Source organism: Mastigoproctus giganteus, chromosome 2 (assembly GCF_048544385.1).
Source record: "Mastigoproctus giganteus isolate SK-2022 chromosome 2, ASM4854438v1, whole genome shotgun sequence".
In the NCBI taxonomy this organism is placed as follows: Eukaryota; Metazoa; Arthropoda; class Arachnida; order Uropygi; family Thelyphonidae; genus Mastigoproctus; species Mastigoproctus giganteus.
The window spans coordinates 188,988,024-189,010,067 of NC_143576.1; the positions used below are offsets into that span (position 1 = coordinate 188,988,024).

Here is a 22,044-nt window from a genome sequence, read left to right on the forward strand (position 1 = left end):
TTTCTAGAGAAAATTAATAAGAGAGACCCATCAAGCTCTCAGCTGGCCAACTCAACACTAGAGCTCACTCCTGTGCATCAGGCAACACAGCAGCAATCTCCAAGGCAGAATGCACTGTTCCCAAAGGAATTAGTTATTGTTGGTGACTATTGTCAGGGAGACAGGGAATATATTATGCAAAAAGGAGAGGTGGAACAGGACCAGGGTATGTCTGCCAGGGAAGAAAGTTGATGACGTTGTAAGGCAGATATCATCTTTTAAGGACACAGAAGTTGATATTGTTGTACACATTAGCACCAATGATATTAAGAGTAGGAGAACGGAGGAGTACAGGTCAATGTTGAAAAAAAGTCATGAGCTAAAGTTGAATTTGAAAGTGTCTGCAATTCTGCAATAGGAGGGGGTATATGGTGAGAGCCTTGCAAATCAATTTGGCACTGGAGAGATTGTGCAAAGCTCATGGGGTAAACATTTTTTAAGCATGGTCTGTGCTTGCCAAAAGGAGAGACTGCTTCTACAGGGATGGGCTACACTTAAATAGAAAGGGTGCAAGAATATTTGCTGAGGCTATTAAGGCAGTGTTAGGCAGATCTGAAAACTGCAACCTTGGAGGAGATTCACAGACTAAAAGATTAGCTGCAGACAGAGGCAAAAACGATTCTTGCAATGCTTCTATTGTAATTAGCAGCAGCCTAGAGAGCAAGTTGCTGGGGATTTCCAGAGCAGCTAGGAGACATCACAGATCAAGTAAATACATGGGCTGTATTATGGTAACTAAGAGTAAGAACAGGTGCATGTATACTTGCATGTACACCCATGCTAGAAGTATAGTAAATAAATTTGATGAATTTGAAGTGCTGATCAAGACATCAAAGACAGATACTGTTGGGATATCAGAGACATGGTATCACACAGATATAAGCAGTGCAGAATTGGAATTTGGGGAGTACAATATGTACAGAATGGATAGACAGGTAGGAAGGGATATGCTGTTAGTTGTTGTTTGTTTTTTTAGGAGAATTAGCAACTAAGACCATATTGCTCTGGGGATAAGCGATGGTCATTCCCTGACCTTTCCGCATCCTCCGTATTTGATGGTCATGGGCTCGAACGCCGGTCTAATCAAGACGTGTGTGCTGCGCACTGCTGCTCCTGCCCACCTGGCTATGGAGGCGCCATGCTGTTAGTTAAGAAACACAAAATCTAGGGAAGTGCATCCAGTTGATATGGGTGGATGGTGCAATGTTGAGTCAGTTTGGTGTGACATAAGCACGGGGAAAGAGAAAATGAGTAGGAGCGTGTTATAGGCCTAATGACTCTGATGAGTACAACGACAAATTGTGCAGAGAAATAGAGTGGGCCAGTAAATCAATGTTTTGTAATGGGGGATTTTAACGTTCCAGGTATTGACTGGAACTTGTGAGTTGGTCACTCACACACTAGTAAGACTTTTGTGGATTTATTGGAGGATTGTTTTCTACAGCAACATGTTCGAGGGGCAACCAGAGGGGGTAATATTCTTGATCTGAATATCAGCAGTGATGACTCATGCATTAGGAATTTGCAGATAAAGGAACCACTAGGTGACAATGATCACAGTCTACTGATGTGGGATTTACTTAAAGATGTATCTACCATCCAGGTTAAAGGGAAGGGTTTTTGTTTTCATAAAAGTGACTACAGTGGTCACAGGCAGTTTTTAAACTCTATACAGTGGGATCAACTGATGATGTTAAAAACAGTGAATTCTAAATGGGATGCTTTCAAGGAATTAATCATGGAATTCATACCAACTAAGAAATACTGTACAAGATTTAGGCCAAAATGGATGTCAGATGAACTAATGACGCTCGTGGCAGACAAAAAAAAAAAAAATGAGTGGGATGCATAAAAATTATCAGGCGACAGTTGCCTATGGCAGATATAAGCTAGTCTGTAATCAAGTCACAAAGGAGTTTACGCAAGTGAAAGCTGATTAAGAGAAATCCTTGGCAAAGGATGCAAAGAAGAACATGTTGATGTTGTTTGTTCGACTGTTGATTATCCTGCTGAGGTAGCTGACAAGCTGAATGAGTATTTTGAATCTACATATCAATGATGTGAAATGAAACAGAAGAGTAGCATACCTACTGGAACATTTCATGAAACTATGCAAAACAAAAATTTTAAAAGACAAAGTGTTTCAGGCAATCATGTGAATAACAGAATGAATGCTTCAGCAGTAATCAAGGAATAATGGATGGTAATGTCAAATAGCGCAAGAAGGTAGTTGGAACTATGGAAAACGAGAGGATAAGTCGCTTTAATTTATTTTAAATATAACTTATTTAATGTGTTTAGTTAATTTTAATTTAATTACCTTCCATTTATTCCAAATATACGTACAAAATTACACTCTCATGAAGGATTATATCATTACTATCACTAAAATCTAGTATGGTACAGTACTGACAGAGCCTGTCGTTGATCGAAACATTGCTTAATCAGCTTAATGGAATGATGCTTTATAAAACCTATCTTTATAAAATCCTGGACCGCATATGAATACTGAAATAAGAAATTATTTCAAAAGGGTAGAACGGAATATTTTTATGTACCGATATCATAAAGTTATTCACATATTGTTTAATGAATCTATTTTTGAAGGTGTATAGCCTAAATTATATAAGATCTTTATTGTAAGGTTCACCAGTACACACAGTTACCACGACTTTACAATACCCTTCACGGCACCATGCCAAGGATTAAAATTTTCTTTTTTATACTGCACGACCAACAGGTCGTCAGTGGAGTTTACAATAAATCAATCAATATGAATTTTAATTGTATTTAGTAGTCACGGGCTTGAACCATGGTCCTCTCAAAGAGCGTGTGCTACTGCATACACTAGCTACTGACCACTTGGCTACGTCAGACCTAAATGTTTTTTGTGTTAATATTTTATAAGTGAATTTATTGATAACAATGTTCTTGTTTATACTCCGACACGACCACCAGGTCAGTGGAGTTTACAATAAATCAATCAATCAATACAATTTTTAGTCGTATTTAGAAGTTATGGGCTTGAACCCCTATCCACTCAAAGAGTACGTGCTACTGAATGCATGCTCCTGACCACTTGGCTACATCAGTCCAGAAGTTTACTAAACTAACAGGGAGCTAAATGATTTTATAATAACAGAGAGCAAAGTGGAGGAGAAATACTTGATGTTAAACATAAAAAAGGCACCTGAGGCAGATGGAATCTATCCAGTTATACTGAAAGAGGCAGCAAGGGAAGTAAGCAAACCCTTAGCCTTGTGAGAGCATCCTTAGATTCAGGAAGGTCCCCATGAACTGGAGGTGTGCAAATGTATCCCCAATTTACCAAGGGGGTTCAAAGGCTAAATAATTATAGACCTGTTAGTTTACCTTCTGTATTGGGTAAAATAATGGAGTTACTGGTTAAAGAAGTAATGCAGGATCACCTAGACAAGCCTGCAATAATAGTTCAAACACAGCATGGGTTTGTTAAGGGGAAGTTTTGTCTGACCAATTTGATTGGATAGTACAATGTGGTCACACAAAGGAACTGGATGCAAAAAATAATTTTGACTTTGATTTCAGAGAAGCTTTTGATGCAGTTGCACATGGAAGACTGCTTGGAGCTTTATGGCATTAAGGGCAAGTCACTGCAATGGATAAACAGATGGTTGAGTGGGAGACGGCAGATTGGTTTGGTTTTTATTGGCGCATTAGCAACTAAGGTTATAATGCGCCAAGGCCACGGAGACGGCAGAGAGTGGTAATAAATGGACACTGCTCTACGTGGACTAATGTTATTAGTGGAGTCCCCCAGGGTTCAGTGATGGACCCATTGTTGTTTTGTGTATTTATCAATTATATCAATGAAGGTATATCAGGCTTAATGTCCATTGCAGATGATACAAAGATTAGCAGGGTTGTTATTGACAGTAAAGACAGTATGCTACTGCAACAGGATCTAGAAAAGTTAGGCAGATGGGCTGAGAAGTGGCAACTGAAGTTTAACATTGACCAATGCAGGGTACAGCATATGGGTAGCAGTAACCCAAGAGAAACATACCAACTGTGTGGTACAACACTCAGGGAGGTGGAGAATGAAAAAGACCTGGAGGTAATTGTGTGTTCAGATATGAAGTTCTTTGAGCAGTGCAGATGTGCTGCCAGAGCATGTCATGGAGTTTTGTCAATGATATATAGGAATTTTGTTAGCAGACACAAGGTGATTACACCTTTGTATAAGCAATGGTTAGGCCACACCTTGAGTACTGCAAAGAGGTCTGGAGGCCTCATTTTAGGAAGGACATGGAGTTGCTAGAACAAGTAGAGAAAAGGGCAACAAGATTGGTGAGGGGAACAAAAGGATTCTCTTAGCAAAAGAGGCTTAATTCTGTAAGTTGCAGCATCTGGAGCCTAGGCACCTGAGAGGTGATCTGATTGAGGTGTAAAAGGCCTTGAATGGTTTGAGCAGGCTCAATGCTGATGGAAAGCTTCTGCTTGCTTGCTTAGATTAAGAGCAATTAAGAACCTGATGGGGGGTATAGACTCAAATTGAGGAAAACCAGTTGTAGAACAGATGTGTGGAAGCTTGCCTTTAGCCAGCAGGTAGTTGATTGCTGGAACAGACTTCCATCTGTTGTTGTGAAAGTTGATAGCTTAAATAAATTTAAGACTCAACTAGACAAACACATCTGGAGTGACTGGATGGGTGAAATGGGAATTTTTTTTTTTTATTTTGGCTGTTGCTCTATAAAAGTTTGCTTTCTTTCATCATATGCCTCAACTAATGCTAATATATTACTATATTCAGGGCAGGGTTAAGGATGATAGAGATCCCCTCCAGCGTATTTAAATTTGTGGCCCCTTTAATATATATATATATATATATATAATCATAATTATTGATAAAAAAGTAAAGAAAGTTAAAACGAAAGTAACTGTAACTAGTATGTAAATAATATTTATGAGTCAATGCAGTTGCAAGCAATCATGCAATGCACCCATAATGTCTATAATATTACGGATAATATAAAGAAAATAAATCCAACAATAATACCATCAGGGACCTAAGACAACGCAAAAAAAAAAAAAAAAAAAAAAAAAAAAATTATTATCGCTTTTTACCGACAATCTAGATTATGTCAACTGGGGCCAACCACCCAGAATGAAGGCAAAAAACGACATTTTTTTGCCTTCATTTTTACCGTATTTTTTTGCCTTCATTTTTACCGTTTATTTTTACCGTATCCATCACATAGGGGGCACTACATATTATTTTGACGACTATTACATTATGTCCTAGATACAGTCAATATGTAGTATGTATTATATATTTAATCTTATTTTAATCATTAAATTACGTTCTCTGTCAGGTCAACGATGATTAATATATGCTTACATTTATATTTTACTTATATTTCTTACCTTTGATTCTAATATTTCTAAATTTTATTATCATCTTTCGATTTATATTCGATTTATTTTCGGCCTATACCGGTTTACATTTGGTTTAGATTTAAATTACTTAGCATATATTGATCATCACAGAAACAGAGAACCTTGTCGGTTTTTGCCTTCATTCTGGGTGGTTGGCCCCAGTTGACGTCATCTAGATTGTCGGTAAAAAGCGATAAATTTTTTTTTTTTTTTTTTGCGTTGTCTTAGGTCCCTGATGGTATTATTGTTGGATTTATTTTCTTTATATTATCCGTAATATTATATATATATATATATATATATATATTTCCAAGTATGACAAGGCAAATATTAAATGTTATAATAAATATAAATATTATAATAAATACTAAGTAGTCACATAACCAATTAATGCCATCTAGGACGATTAAACATTACATCGGTCTGTATGAATATGAGTTAAGTTAATAATGGTAAGAGTTTTTTTAAAGGTAAAATATGATATACTAGCTTATCAGGTAAACCATAAACCCTGGCGGGTACCCAACGCGACCTGGAAAAAAATCAATCTATGCCATGACATAAGCAATAAATTATAAACATATATAAAAATACCATTAAAATGTTAGTTATGGCAATAAGATACATTGAAAGAGACTTTTTCAAGGGCTAACCCTTACAATGTATAAACCATAATTAACGAGCTATCCGTTTCTGTAGTCATCGTCCAGTATAACTATGTCCAAATATACGTAAAATAGTATTAAGTTAGAGCCTAAAGTATAAATTTTGTAGTAGTTAGAGCCAAAAGTATAAAATTTTGTAGTAAGTTAGAGCCAAATGGTTAATTAATCCCAAATTTAGCAGTAAACTGGCAAGATGACTGTTAGCCCGACGGATAGCCAAAATTTTAAATTAAATTAAAATTATAGAAAGAGCTATATTTATTGTTAGGCATATGTGCGTAGTTGATAGTAAATGCTGTCACGGTAGTCTAATCAAAAATAACAGTGTGAGCTATAGCTAACAAAGGCGAACGGAAAAAGGTATAAGAATAGATATAGTACCTCAATCCCCCTCGAATACTCTAATAGTTCATGAGGTATGAAAAGATAGGGATAAGAAAGTGAAAGTTAAACAGCAAAGAAAAAGCATTAGATTGAATTAACATTAGAACGCACCAACACTAATAATTCCAAATCTGCTACCTTCCTGGACTTGGATATAAGGATAGATAACAATACCGTACACACTAAACTGTATGATAAACGCAAATATTTTCATTTTAATACTATTGACCTCACTAACTGGAACTCGAATATCTCAAAAAGGATACATCGCAATACCCTAATCGCGCAAAGCATCAGAAGAATACACATATGTAACCAGACAGATTATATTATAGATACACTCATTGAATTCAGATACAAGCTTTTAGAAAATTACTTCCCACACCACATAATTACAAGATATATGTATAGAGCTATATTGATAGCAAACAACAAGGGGAATTATAACCTTAACACACAGAGTATTATAGATAAAGTCCTAAACAGGCGCTAATATAACATAGCCTTTGTAAAATTTTCGTAGGTGTTTCTTTGGCTCAGATAAATTTCGTTGGATATGTAATTATGTAAATAGTAGGCACTGCCCATGGAGTAAGTTACATATAGCTTACTCGCATTAAAAACTTGTACCTATATTTGCTCCATGGGTAGGAACTTATTCTGTAAATTTCTATTATTAGTTTGAGAGAGATACTTATTTGACGGCTTTTCTATGTGTAATACTATACAGTATATTAAATAACAGCAGAGGGCGCTGTATGTAATTATACTTATTTTATCACTTAACTTAACTATTACATTTCCTAGGGGGGGGCTGTGATCGGTAGTTATATATGCTACACGTGCCAATACACGTGGTTTTCTAGTACCTTGGCCATACGGTGGTAAGCATTCTAATTTTAATCTTAAAGCATTCTAACCAGGATACCTTACTATAAGGTTACATCCTATGTTAATTATTTTGCTTTTTCTTTGCTGTTTAACTTTCACTTTCTTATCCCTATCTTTTCATACCTCATGAACTATTAGAGTATTCGAGGGGGATTGAGGTACTATATCTATTCTTATACCTTTTTCCGTTCGCCTTTGTTAGCTATAGCTCACACTGTTATTTTTGATTAGACTACCGTGACAGCATTTACTATCAACTACACACATATGCCTAACAATAAATATAGTTCTTTCTATAATTTTAATTTAATTTAAAATTTTGGCTATCCGTCGGGCTAACAGTCATCTTGCCAGTTTACTGCTAAATTTGGGATTAATTAACTATTTGGCTCTAACTTACTACAAAATTTTATACTTTTGGCTCTAACTACTACAAAATTTATACTTTAGGCTCTAACTTAATACTATTTTACGTATATTTGGACATAGTTATGCTGGACGATGACTACAGAAACGGATAGCTCGTTAATTATGGTTTATACATTGTAAGGGTTAGCCCTTGAAAAAGTCTCTTTCAATGTATCTTATTGCCATAACTAACATTTTAATGGTATTTTTATATATGTTTATAATTTATTGCTTATGTCATGGCATAGATTGATTTTTTCCAGGTCGCGTTGGGTACCCGCCAGGGTTTATGGTTTACCTGATAAGCTAGTATATCACATTTTACCTTTAAAAAACTCTTACCATTATTAACTTAACTCATATATATATATATATGTATATATATTTTAAAGTACTATGCAGTATTTTTATATATATATATATATATATATATAAAAAAAAATATTGAACATGTTTTTATATTTATATTGTGAATAATAATTCCATGATAAAAATGTAAACTAAGAGGTCAAAAATATTTTATGTTTTTTGACTTCAAAAATAAAGTAATAAAACAATTTTAATAGAAACTTAACTTATTTATTATACAATAAAAAGGTATAAGAATAAAATTTAAACACTTAAGTTTAAGAATGCTTTTATATTACACGTTTTCTTGGTTTATTATTATTATTAGAAATTTTTATCACTACTTCAGAAAATATTTATACTGAAAATGAGGCCCCCAGCCATGGCCCGTTTCACCGTAGTCTTAATGCGGCCCTGGCTATATTTATATTATATTACTCCATGTGTAATATAATTCCTGTGTATATTTCCCTTTGCATACATATTTTATACAAAAAAGAACATTTTCATTTGTCATGGAAGTATGAGATTGTGTCAACAATTCATTCATGAGTCAGCTATATCAAGTTTCATACTAATAAGCATTTTCTCTAATTTTTTTGAGGAAAAAAATTTGGTTGAAAAATCAAAATTAATAAACTAAAACAGCTTTAACAGATAAAATAATACCTAGAGTACTTTTGTATTTAGTTATTTGTTACTGACTGCACCTTTTTAATGTAAAAATACTTTTTACCAGTGTTTTACTTAATTTTTCATCCCTTTGTAAACATGGGATGGAGAAGATTAGGGTTCCAGTAAACTATTACTTACAGGGTTCCTTGCACAAGAAAAGGATGGAGACCACTGATCTAAAGTAATATCAGCGATACGGCGAATTCTGGGGTAGGGTTACAGAGCATTCTGAAATTCCGAAAGTGAGAATGTAATAATTTATCATTAATTAAATCTTCAATCCTCTTGCAATTTCACTATAAAAATTATCTTATCACCCACCTCTATCCTTCCAGTGTCAGGCTGGAAGTTTTTTGATGGATCTTCAGTGGTAACTCGACACTGAATTGCACATCCCTTGACCTTTATCTTATCCTGTGTCATACCTAATTCTGGAAGGGTACAGCCCTCTGCGAGGTGAATCTGAGTTTGCACTAAATCAGTACTAAATTCAAAAATCAAATGAGGAAAAAAAAATGAAATTATCATAAATTGAATATTTTTAATAAATAACATACAGAAAATTAACATAACACTGAAAGCCACTATCAATGCAAGTGTCAATGGACTTGCTTAATGCTAGAAATATCTTCAGTTTCACACAGTTCAATAAATCTGAAATTTTGCACTCAGATGGAAACAATACATTGTTGTTTGTTTATTTGGTTTTTTAGGAGCATTAGCAACTAAGGCCATATTGCTCCGGGAAATGCGGTGGTCATTCTTTGACCTTTCCGCATCCTCTGTATTTGGTGGTGACAGGCTTGAACCCTGGTCTAATCAAGAAGCGTGTGCTACGCACTACTGCTCCTTCCCACCTGGCTACGGAGGCGCCACACTACATTGTAATTATTATTAGTTCTTGTAACGCTATCTTCTCATCATTGAACTTTTAAATGCCTTTTAAACATTAGTAAATCCAGCAGCTACTTCCAATATCATTATTAATACTTTACAAAGATTGTATAAATAAGAGGACTAAGAATTGCCTATTGTCAAATGCATGGCAGACAAGATATGATTTTTAATGATTAAGCATACATAACAAAATTAATAGCTGATTAATAAATTATTAAAATAATATTGCCTGACTGGTTAAATGCAAATTTATTAGAAATTAGAATAAATTATGTTCCATTGATCATGGGCTCACTGAGTCCATTCATTATGCACTCTTAATACTGAATATTAGTATACTTAATACTCCAAAATTTTCAAATGCTAATTTGCTTCCTAATATCTTAATCTTGTGTATTGACCTACAAACTAAATAACTAAAATAAAACTTTCAAATCAGAGCAAAATATGGTTGGGTGAGTATTTTATTGCTCTAGGGTGTACTGCCTCAATCAGATTCACAAAATTTAAACTGTTTACGAAAAGCACCTGGGATGGATGGGATCTATCCAGTTATATTAAAGGTGGCGGCAAAGCAACTAAGCAAACCCTTAGCCATTAATTATGAGAGCATCCTTGGACTCTGGGAGGTTCCCACGGACTGGTGATGTGCAAATGTATCCCCAATTCACAAAAGGGGTCGAAGGGTGACACGAATAATTACAGACCAGTTAGTTTAACTTCTGTTCAGGGTAAAATAATGGAGTCACTGGTTAAATATGCATTGCAGGACCATCTAGACAAGACTGCAGCAATAATTCAGACACAGCATGGGTTTGTTAAGGGAAAGTCTTGTCTGACAAATTCGATAGGATATTATGATGTGGTTACAAAGGAACTGGATGCAAAAAATAATTTTGATATATATTTAGATTTCAGGAAAGCTTTTGATACTGTTGTGCATGGAAGACTATTGTACAAATTGGAGCAGAATGGTATTAAGGGTAAGTTGCTACAATGGATAAAAGGATGGTTAAGTGGGAGAAGACAGAGGGTGGTAATTAATGGGTGCTGCTCTTCGTGGACTAATGTTATTAGTGGAGTCCCACAGGGTTCGGTGTTGGGTCCACTGTTGTTTTGTATATTTATCAATGATATTGATGAAGGTATATCGGACTTAATGTTGAAGTTTGCAGATGATACAAAGGTTGGCAAGGTTGTTAATGACAGTAATGGCAGTGTGCTACTGCAACAGAATCTAGATAATTTGGGCAGATGGGCTAAGAAGTGGCAACTGAAGTTTAACCTTGACAAATGCAAAGTACTGCATATGGGTAGAAGTAACCCCAGAGAAACGTACCAACTGTGTGGTACTACACTTAAGGTGGTAGAAAATGAAAAAGATCTGGGAGTAAATTGTGCAGTCAGATATGAAGTTTCTGAGCAATGCAGAGAGGCTGCCAGGGCAGGTCATGGGGTGTTGTCAATGATATACAGGAATTTTGTTAGCAGGGAAAAGCAGGTGATTGTCCCTCTGTATAAGGCAATGGTCAGGCCATCCCTTGAGTACTGTGTGCAGGTCTGGAGGCCTCATTTTAGGAAGGATGAGGATTTTCTTGAGCATGTACAGAGAACAACAAGAATGGTGAGGGGAATGAAGGGATCCTCTTAAGGAGAGGATCCCTTCATTCCCCTTACCTCTCATCCTCTCAGGAGAGGCTTAAGTTCTGCAAATTGCAGCAGCTGGAGACTAGGCACCTGCGAGTTGATATGATTGAGGTGTATAAGGCCTTGAATGGGTTGAGCATGCTGAATTCAAATCCACTTTTTCAAATTACGAACCTGAGGGGGCATAAATTGAAATTGAGGAAGGACAGAGGTAGAATAGATGTTTGGAAATTTGCCTTTAGCCAGCGGGTGGTTAATTGCTGGAACAAACTTCCATCTATCGTGGAAGTTGATAGGATAAATAAATTTAAGGAGGAACTGGACAAATATTTAGAGGGGATTGTTTTGTTTTGTAAATTTTTTTTTTTTTTGGCTGATGCTGCATAAACTCATACATTTGCTTTCTTGCATCACATGCCACTACTACTACTATTATTAATCACATGATCCAGAGCTATTTTAATCGCCCACAATTCAGCAGAACAGATGCTGCATTCCTTTGGAAGGGATTTATTGCTGGTAAAACATTGTCCATTGAAAATGTTGTTGAGGCATAAGGATAAAGTAATTTATACTTTAAAACATTGAGGTTTTCTAAACCCAATCTTTTAACAGTATTATTTTCTATGGCTAGAATAGTAATAGATATATTATTGAAACCATAAACTTGAAAATGCTGCAATTCTATGTCTTTTTTATTGATGAAAGTTTTTATATGATATCTATGTACATTTATTCTCAAGTGTAACTGTCCACCAGTTTGTCCTATATATTTAGCTTCACATTCATTACATTTAATTAAGTAAATTACCCCACTATTGTGGCAAAAAACTGGATAATCTGCATTCAATGTTTTGTGCATTTGGTGCATGACTGGACAAGTTAAACAAAGCTCATTTCCACAGGAATTAAATTTTAGAAAATTGTGATTATTCTGTTGCTTTTGCTGAGCTGCAAGAAGCAATGATCTACTTTTGGAATTAAAATTGAACGATTTATCTGTAGCTTGGCATGTCTCAATATTATCTGTAATTGAGTCTCATTATTAGAATCTTCCTGAGAACTTAAAGCATTAAATGCTGAATATCTAGTTGCTACTTATCAGCCTACCCTGGAATCCGCTGTACAGTTTCTCCTACGTGAATGACGTAGTATCTTATTATTATTTGTCATATAGTAGCTCAATGCTAATAATTACAATATAATATAACCTAATAGAGTATAAAAGAGCAAAGGCCAACTGTAGGCTAAATATAAGACATTCCTACTAATAGCCATAATATGATAAATTTTAGTAATGCTAGTGATATAACAAGGAAATTATGAATAAGAAAGAGGAGTAGGTAAATAGGTACAATGAATTTGAAAATTAGATAAGTAGTTATAGGTATCTCCTGGCAGAAAAGTCAAAATGCAGGCCAATCCTATGTATTTAAACATAAAATTAAGTAAGTGATAAAAATGTAGAAAAAATTTATATATATATGTTCTAGATATGATAGATTATGGTAGAGTAAAAATTTCCTAGATATGATAGAATATGGTAGTGTAAAAAAAGAATTTTTATCGCATTGGCAATGAGGTAGCAGGTTGAGTGAGATTAGATGCAATCTGCGAAAGACCTGTGAGTCAAAAACAGCCAAGTAACGTGCAAAGGCTCAACGTCGGCACTGTGGAAAAAACCTAGAAGTACAATATGTAATATAAAGTGAGAGTAATGGTTTTTGCCAGAGTGCTGACACTGGGCCTTTGCACGTTACTCGGGCGTTTTTGATGCACAGGTCTTTCGCAGACTGCATCTAATCTCACTCAACCTGCTACCTCATTGTTAATCCGATAAAATTTTTTTTTTTTACTCTACCATATTCTATCATATCTAGAAAATTTTTACTCTACCATAATCTATCATATCTAGAACATATCAATACAGACCAATGTAATGCACAATCTTTCACTTAGATGGCATTAATTGATGCTGATCTCCATGTTAAAATTTACAAATAATTCTTTGCTTAATATATATATATATATATATATATTATTAAGGATAATATAAACTTTCGTACTTAGATAATATAAACTTTTTAACTTAGAAAGTTAAAAATCGTTTTAACTTTTTTTCTTTATTTTTTATCAATAATTATAAATATATATATATATATATATATATATATGTGTGTGTAGTTTGATTGTTTAAACTACTTCGATTTTCTGGTATTTATTTTCTATAAAGGTATTAGGATGTATACGGAACAGGAGATTCAGTTAGAATGTGTAGTCTAACCTATTCCTGGGGGTCTGTAATGGTATTAAAGATGTGATTAATATCTAATGAAGTTAAACATAAAATTATGATTATTTCAACCAACAAATCAATGAATCAATATCCACTAAACATTCCTTTACCTGGTCATCTACCCGCTACTTCATCGGGGGCTTTGAGCGGATCGATAGCCAGATTAAAGGAGTTTCTCCTCCACCAGTTTGCTGATTACAATGCTAGGATTAAAGTTTTTTCCAAGGATTAAAATTATCTGATATTGCAAATTAAATTATACCTATCCATATTCAATTAACTAAATAATTTATAAGAGTAAAAATAATCTCAATACAATGGCAAAACTGATAAGGAGTTAACAGAAACAGGTAATCATAAGACATTCCTTTAATCTGGCTATCGATCCGCTCAAAGCCCCTGATGAAGTAGCGGATAGATAACCAGGTAAAGGAATGTTTAGTTGATATTGATTCATTGATTTGTTGGTTGAAATAATCATAATTTCATGTTTAACTTCATTAGATATTAATCACATCTTTAATACCATTACAGACCCCCAGGAATAGGTTAGACTACACATTCTAACTGAATCTCCTGTTCCGTATACACCCTAATACCTTTATAGAAAATAAATACCAGAACATCGAAGTAGTTTAAACAATCAAACTATAATATTCAAGCACGTATAATGTCTAATTACCACAGGGCAATAGCATTAACGTTGCAAATGATAAATTGAAAATTAATCATTTAGACACTTATAATAATTATTTAAAAACACAATATATATATATATATATTTCTGCTGACGAGGCTACTAGGAGACGGTCGTGGTCAAAGCCGCTAAGTGGATTTTTCTTATTTATTGATTTGAAATTATTGTTTTTCTAAAACTTTTGATTTAAATTTAGTAGTATAACATTATTTTGTGATTTTCTGATTAATTTGGTGTATTTATTCTTTACTCGGCCTTGTAATTGCATAAAAGTATCGGTAAGGGTTTCCACGTGTTTCAACTCCGCTACCATTCGTAACTTTCCCGCCTTTGTGATACGATAGTTATGTACCATACTAGATAGCGTTAGTTGAACTTCGTTAGCAGTTAAATTGTACGTTTAAATAAATACATAACGACCTAGATTACAAAAACGTAATATAATTAATTATATTTAACATAATTAATAACATAACATAATTAATTAATAAATTAATAGAATCATGACTCAGACCAGAGCAGCAAAGCAAAAGGCTCAAGCTAATGGAAGTGCTGTGGCTCAGAGCAGAACTGAGGGGGGCAGTTGTCCTCTGACTCACAGCCTTATAAAATGCACTGTTTGCTTGATGTTTGCAGAGCAATCGGGTACGGGACATAATACTGCCAAGGGGGATGTCTTGTTTTTGTGCGCGATGCAAGGAGTGTATCGATATCAGGCAACAACTCGGCGTTCTTGTGGGCCTATATGAGAGCTTGAAGGACAGGGTGGATGCCCTTGACAAAACTAAACTGAGAGGCCCATCAAGCTCTCAGCTGCCCACATCAACGTCAGAGCTTGCACTTGGGCACCGCGTGACACAGAGACAACCCCCAAGGCAGAATGCGCTGGTCCCGAAGGAACTAGTAGTTGTTGGTGACTCTATTGTCAGGGAAATGGGGAACATGCTTTGTAAAAAAGATAGGTGGAACAGGACCAGGGTATGTCTGCCAGGGGGAAAGGTTGATGACGTTGTAGAGCAAATATTATCTTTTAAGGGCACAAAAGGTGATATAGTTGTACACGTTGGCACTAATAATATTAAGAGTAGGAGACCGGCAGAATTACTTAACAAGTACAGGTCACTGTTGAACAAAAGCCGAGAATTAGGGTTGAATTTGAAAGTGTCTGCAATTCTGCCCAAACACGATAGGAGGGAGTATATGATGAGAGCCTTGTTGATCAATTCGGCCCTGGAAAGATTGTGCAAGGCTCGAGGAGTAGAATTTTTTTCAGCCTGGACTGTACTTGTTAACAGGAGAGATTGCTTCTACAGGGATGGGATACACTTAAATAGAAAGGGTGCAAGAATATTTGCTGATGCTATTTGCAGGGCAGTGTTAGGTGGTCAGAAAACTGCTAGCTTGGGGGGGGAGACAAAGACCAATAGATTGACAGTAGCCACTGGCAGAGGTGAAAGAGATTCTTGCACTGCTTCTATTAGAATGAGCAGAAGCCTGAAAAACAAGATGCATGGTATTTCAGAGACTGCTGGGAGCCATTGCGGTACAAGTAAACACATGGGTTGTGTTAGGGTAGCTACGAATAGAAACAGGTGCAGGTATACTTGCGTGTACACCAATGCTAGGAGTTTAGTAAATAAATTTGATGAATTTGAGGTATTCCTCAAAACATCGAAGGCAGATATTGTTGGGATATCAGAGACGTGGTGTCACACAGAAATAAGGGATGCAGAATTGCAATTTGGGGAGTACAAAGTCTACAGAAAGGATAGACAGGATAGGAAGGGGGGAGGGGTTATGCTATTAGTTAAGAAACACATAAAAACCAAGGAAGTGAAGCCAGTCGACATCGCTGGACAGTGCCGTGTTGAGTCAGTTTGGTGTGACATAAGCATTGGGAGATCAAAATTGAGAGTAGGAGTGTGCTATAGGCCTAATGACTCTGATGAGTATAATAAGGAACTGTACAGGGAAATAGAGTGGGCCAGTAAATCAGAGAGTCTTATAATGGGAGATTTTAATTTCCCAGATATTGACTGGAATTTGGGGGCTGGTTACTCACACACTAGCAGGGCTTTTGTAGATTTATTGGATGATTGTTTTCTACATCAGCATGTTCGGGAGGCAACTAGAGGGAGTAATACTCTTGATTTGATTATCAGCAGTGATTCTTCATGCATTAAGAATCTGCAGATAAACGAACCACTAGGTGGCAGTGATCACAGTGTGCTGAAGTGCGATTTACTCAAAGAGGTAACTACCATTAGGGGTAAAGGGAAGGGTTATTGCTTCCGTAAAGGCGACTACGATGGACTGAGACAGTATTTAAATTCTATACAGTGGGACGAACTGATGATGTTACCAACAGCAAATTCAAAATGGGAAGCATTCAAAGAACTTATCTTGGAAGCTACTAGGCTTTACATACCAACTAAGAAATATTGTTCGAGGTTTAGGCCAAAATGGATGTCAGATGAACTAATGAGGCATATGGCAGAGAAGAAAAATGCATGGGATACTTACAAATTAACACATGACACAGAAGCCTATGATAGATACAAGTTGATATGCAACCAAGTTACAAAGGAGGTTAGGCAGGCAAAGGCAGATTACGAGAAATCCTTGGCAAGGGATGCAAAGAAAAACAGCAAAGAGTTCTTTACTTATGTTAACTCTAGAAGGAAGGGGATGAATCAGATTGGTCCACTTGATATTGATGGGTCAACTGTTGATGATCCTGCTCAGGCAACTAACAAACTAAATGAATATTTTGCATCGACATTCACACACGAGGAGTTATTCAGCAAGGGGAATGCCAGAGGTGTATTCAACTCTAGCAGTAAGCTACAGAATCATTGAAATAACTGGGAGTAAAGTGGAGGAGAAACTGTTGAAGATAAACACAAGAAAGGCACCCGGGGTTGATGGGATCTATCCAGTTATATTAAAGGAGGCAGCAAAGGAAGTAAGCAAACCCTTAGCCATAATTATGAGAGCTTCCTTGGACTCAGGGGAGGTACCCATAGACTGGAAATGTGCAAATGTGACCCCAATTCACAAAGGAGGATCAAAGGCTGACACAAGTAATTATAGACCTGTGAGCTTAACTTCTGTTCCAGGAAAATTAATGGAGGCACTGGTTAAAGAAGCACTGCAGGATCATTTAGACAAGACTTCAGTTACAGCTCAGACACAGCATGGTTTTGTTAAGGGGAAGTCTTGCCTGACCAACTTGATTGGATACTATGATGCAGTCACAAAAGAACTGGATGCAGGGAATAACTTTGATATTATATACTTGGATCTTAGAAAGACTTTTGATACTGTTGCACATGGAAGACTGCTACACAAATTGGAGCAGTGTGACATTGGAGGCAAATTGCTGCTATGGATAAAGGGGTGGTTGAGGGGGAGAAGACAGAGAGTGGTAATCAATGGACACTGCTCATCGTGGACTAATGTTATTAGTGGAGTCCCTCAGGGCTCAGTGTTGGGTCCATTATTGTTTTCTGTATTTATAAATGATATTGATGATGGAATATCAAGCTTAATGTCCAGGTTTGCAGACGATACAAAGGTTGGCAGGGTTGTCAAGGACACTACTGACACTATGCTGCTGCAACAGGATCTGGAAAGGTTGAGCAGATGGGCTGAGAGGTGGCAAATGAAGTTTAACATTGACAAATGTAAAGTACTACACATGGGAAACAGCAACCCCAGAGCAACGTATCAACTCTGTGGTACTACACTGACAGTGGTAGAGAATGAAAGGGACTTGGGGGTGGTTGTGCAGGCAGATATGAAGTTCTCTGAGCAGTGTAGACGGGCTGCAAGAGTAGCTCATGGAGTATTGTCAATGATATACAGGAATTTTTCCAGCAGGGATAAGGAGGTGATTATTCCATTGTATAAGGCAATGGTCAGGCCACACCTAGAGTACTGTATACAGGTCTGGAGGCCTCATTTCAAGAAGGATGTAGAGCTGCTGGAACGAGTACAGAGAAAGGCAACAAGATTAGTGAATGGAACAAAGGGGTGCTCTTACGAAGAAAGTCTTAAGTTTTGCAAATTACAGTGTCTGGAGACTAGGCACCAGCGAGGTGATCTGATAGAGGTGTATAAAGCCTCGAATGGTTTAATCATGCTCAGTGCTGATGGGATTCTTCCTCTAGGTCAGAAAAATCACCTGAGAGGGCATAAATTCAAATTGAGGAAAGACAGATGTAGGATAGACGTGCGGAAATTTGCCTTTAGCCAGCGGGTGGTTGGTTGGTGGAACAGACTTCCATCCCTTGTGGTGGAGGTTGATAGCCTAAATAAGTTTAAGGCTCAGCTGGATAGGTATTTTGAACGAATAGAGGGGTGAAGTGGAAGTGGTTTTTTTTTTTTTTTTTTTGGCTGATGCTGCATAAGCTTGCTTTCTTGCATCAAATGCCTCTACTAATGCTAATGCTAAATATATATATATAAAAAGATATTAGTATTAGGCGAAGTATTTTTTATGAATTTTGTTGTTATAGATCATTTATTGAGATCAGTACCGATTAATGCCATCTAAGAGTAAGATTGTGCATTACATCAGTCTGTAATGATAAGTACTAGATAAGATGGAAAAAAATGTCAGTTTGGTAAAGTGGTAGCAGTTTTGGGTGAGATACGGTGCAATACGTGGACACTATGTGTGTCAAACACCCATGTAACGTGCATATGCCAACGCCGGTACCATGGCAAAACCTAGAGATACAATATATAATTAAAAGGTGAGCGTAAAACAAAAGATAGAGCATAAAACAAAAGATAAAGCGTAGAACAAAAAGGTGAAAGCAGTAAAGGAAGTAATATATGATAGAGAAAACTATAAGATAGAGCAAAATATATAAGCTAGTGAGACAAAATTGTATAACAATACAGAGGCAAATTATAAAGCAATGCAATAAATAATAAAAATTATAAAAAGGGGTCAATTATGGGTATGCAGATACATTAAAAGGGATTTTGTCTAAGGCTAATCTTCTCAATGTATCAGCCCATAATTAATGTAGCTATCTGTTTCTGTAGTCAGCTGCCAGCAAATCTAGGTAAGAATATATGTGGGAAGGTAAAAAGGTAATGATAATAGGCCGAAAGCTGGTATTAAGCCGTTATTGGTAGATTAGGAAATTTAGAAGCAATAAGATGTGTTCCAAATGCTGGTGACAAGCACATATTTGATAAGTAGTTTGCTGGCGAGATGACTGTTAGCCCGACAGATAGCATAGTGGCATGAAAGATACAAATAAATATACTAGAGTAAGAGTTCCATCCATAGTAGTTGTATATCTTTGTTGAATAGGCAGCTCGGGCTAAAGGAAGTAGGATGTAGAATAGCAATAGTACCTCAATCCCCCTCGAATTGCTCTAATAGTTCATGAGGTATGAAGGAAAACAGAGTTATATAATTTATAGTATATATATATATACACACATATAGAAGCCTATGGTTTATGCTATATAGATAGCATAAACCATAGGCTTCCTTGCACCATGTGGTCATTGCTAATACTAATATATATATATATATATATATATACAGATATATAAAATTCTGCTTATTTTCAATACAATATTCAAATTTTCTCTCTTACCATGTTCTCAATTTCATCAGTTATTCTTTCCATATTTAACAAGAATCCATCTATATAATTTGATGACAAAATAAGAACTTACATTTGGTAGGAACTCACTTTCAGATGACACATTTTGGTAGATGTTTCCAAGTTCTATGGAACCAATTCATCATCATTTTCTGCAAATGATACAGAATTTCTCATTTTTCTACTATTGCTGCCTGAAGAAGTATACCAGTACAGTTGCAGAAACTGAGAGTTGGAAAGCTAGCAGAAACTTAACAATGGGCTTCAATTTCTTCAACTACATTAGTGAAGTTTTCAAGCAATTGAATCAGAATGAAGAAGAAAAGTTGGTTTGTTGAGCTTGAAAATGAACTGTGAATGGATGACTGATGCTAATTTAAAATGAAGCCATTTTCTCACATAGCTTTGAGCAAACTAAGTTGGCCACCATGTGCACTGATCCTAAATTGTGGAGGCACATTAGCCACAAGTTGCCTTAGTATTGCACTACTCTAAATAAAAATTTACTTTTCCAGTGGAGAAGTGCATTGCATATACCACTGACCACACTCACTATTAATTAACTGGCTTTCATCAATCACTTAATTTACTTAACTTACTCTGCCACCTTTACTGCTTGTGAAAATTTCCATTTACAGTTTTAAGAGTATATAAAACTATCTTACCCCGTAACTTCCTCAGTAATGGTATGTTCAACCTGTAGCCTTGCATTCACTTCAATAAAATAGTAATCTCCGTTTTCATCCAGAAGAAATTCAACAGTGCCAGCATTTTCATACCTAGTATATTTAGCTATTTGTACGGCATCAGCAGTCATCTTATCACGGATCTAAATAAGAAAATTAACAAGATGTGAAGATATTCATAAATAAATATTAGACCAAACAAAAATTCAAAGACATTGGGTGTTTTCCTTTAGAATCATGAAGTGGGCATTTGATAAACTAAATTTTAACTATCACTTTTATCTAAATTTTATCAGTTAAAAAGTAAATTTAATTTACTCTCACCTGCCATGCAGAGTATTTCAGAAAAATATATATTAAGTAATTTGAATCAACGATTTGTTAAGCAGTGAAAGTAATAGTGCTGAAATTAAGGTACATTATGTATTTGGGTAACTACTGTTGTTACCATATGGGGAACTTAACCAACCAAATTAAAGAATGAAACCTATTCTCACGATGAAAAGTGCTCCTCAGTCCTTCACAAGATTGGCAAAATGCTCCTTTGTATGGTAATTTATATGGAAATACAACCTTTGGAGTGCCAACAAATATGACTGCTCCCCAAAGAAATCAGGTCTGTGATACACGTATTCTTTCATTCATTTCCTGCTGTTTTTATTATTTTGTGACTTCAATTAATTTATTTGGGATTCAGCTTTTGTCTTTGGGGATGGATTTCTTTTTAGCATTAGTAAAGGCTTATATATGATGCAAGAAAGCAAGCTTATACAGCATCAGCCAAAAAAAAAAAAAAAAACTTAATTTCACCTATCCACTCGCTATAAAGGTTTGTATAGTTCTGCCTTGAATCTATTTCAGCTATCAACTTCTAAAACAGACAGAAGTTTGTTCCACCAAGCAACCACCTGCTGGCTAAAGGCAGGCTTACGCACATGTATCCTACAACTGTCTTTCCTCAATTTGAATTTATGCCCTCTGAGGTATATATATGCTGATGGGATTCTTCCCCTGAGTAAGAGTCCCATCAGCATTGAGCATGCTCAAACCATTCAAGGCTTTATACACCTCAATCACCTTATAGATGCCTAGTCTCCAGATGCTGTAATTTGCAAAATTTAAGCCTTTCTTCATAAGAGCAACCCTTTGGTCCATTCACTAATCTTGCCCTTCTCCGTACTTGTTCCAGCAGCTCTACATACTTCACAAATGAAGCCTCCAGACCTGTATACAGTACTCTAGGTGTGGCCAGACCATTGCCTTATACAAAGGAATAATCACCTCCTTATCCCATCTAGAAAAATTCCTGTATATCATTGACGATACACCATGAGCTACTCTTGCAGCCCGTCTGCACTGC

The 22,044-nt window shown here is 35.9% G+C and overlaps 1 protein-coding gene across 5 annotated transcripts in view; it reads right to left on the minus strand.

Moving 5' to 3' along the window:
* The window catches only part of PCB (Pyruvate carboxylase), a 593,745-nt gene that overhangs the window by 326,055 nt on the left and 245,646 nt on the right, over positions 1 to 22,044 (minus strand). For all 5 annotated transcript variants that reach the window (XM_090389678.1, XM_090389679.1, XM_090389675.1 and 2 more), the window contains 2 exons: positions 20,664 to 20,827; positions 9,150 to 9,312 (listed from right to left, as the gene is read on the minus strand). In XM_090389678.1, the coding sequence (XP_090245804.1) occupies positions 9,150 to 9,312; positions 20,664 to 20,827 (327 nt within the window). The remainder of the gene's footprint in view (positions 1 to 9,149; positions 9,313 to 20,663; positions 20,828 to 22,044) is intronic.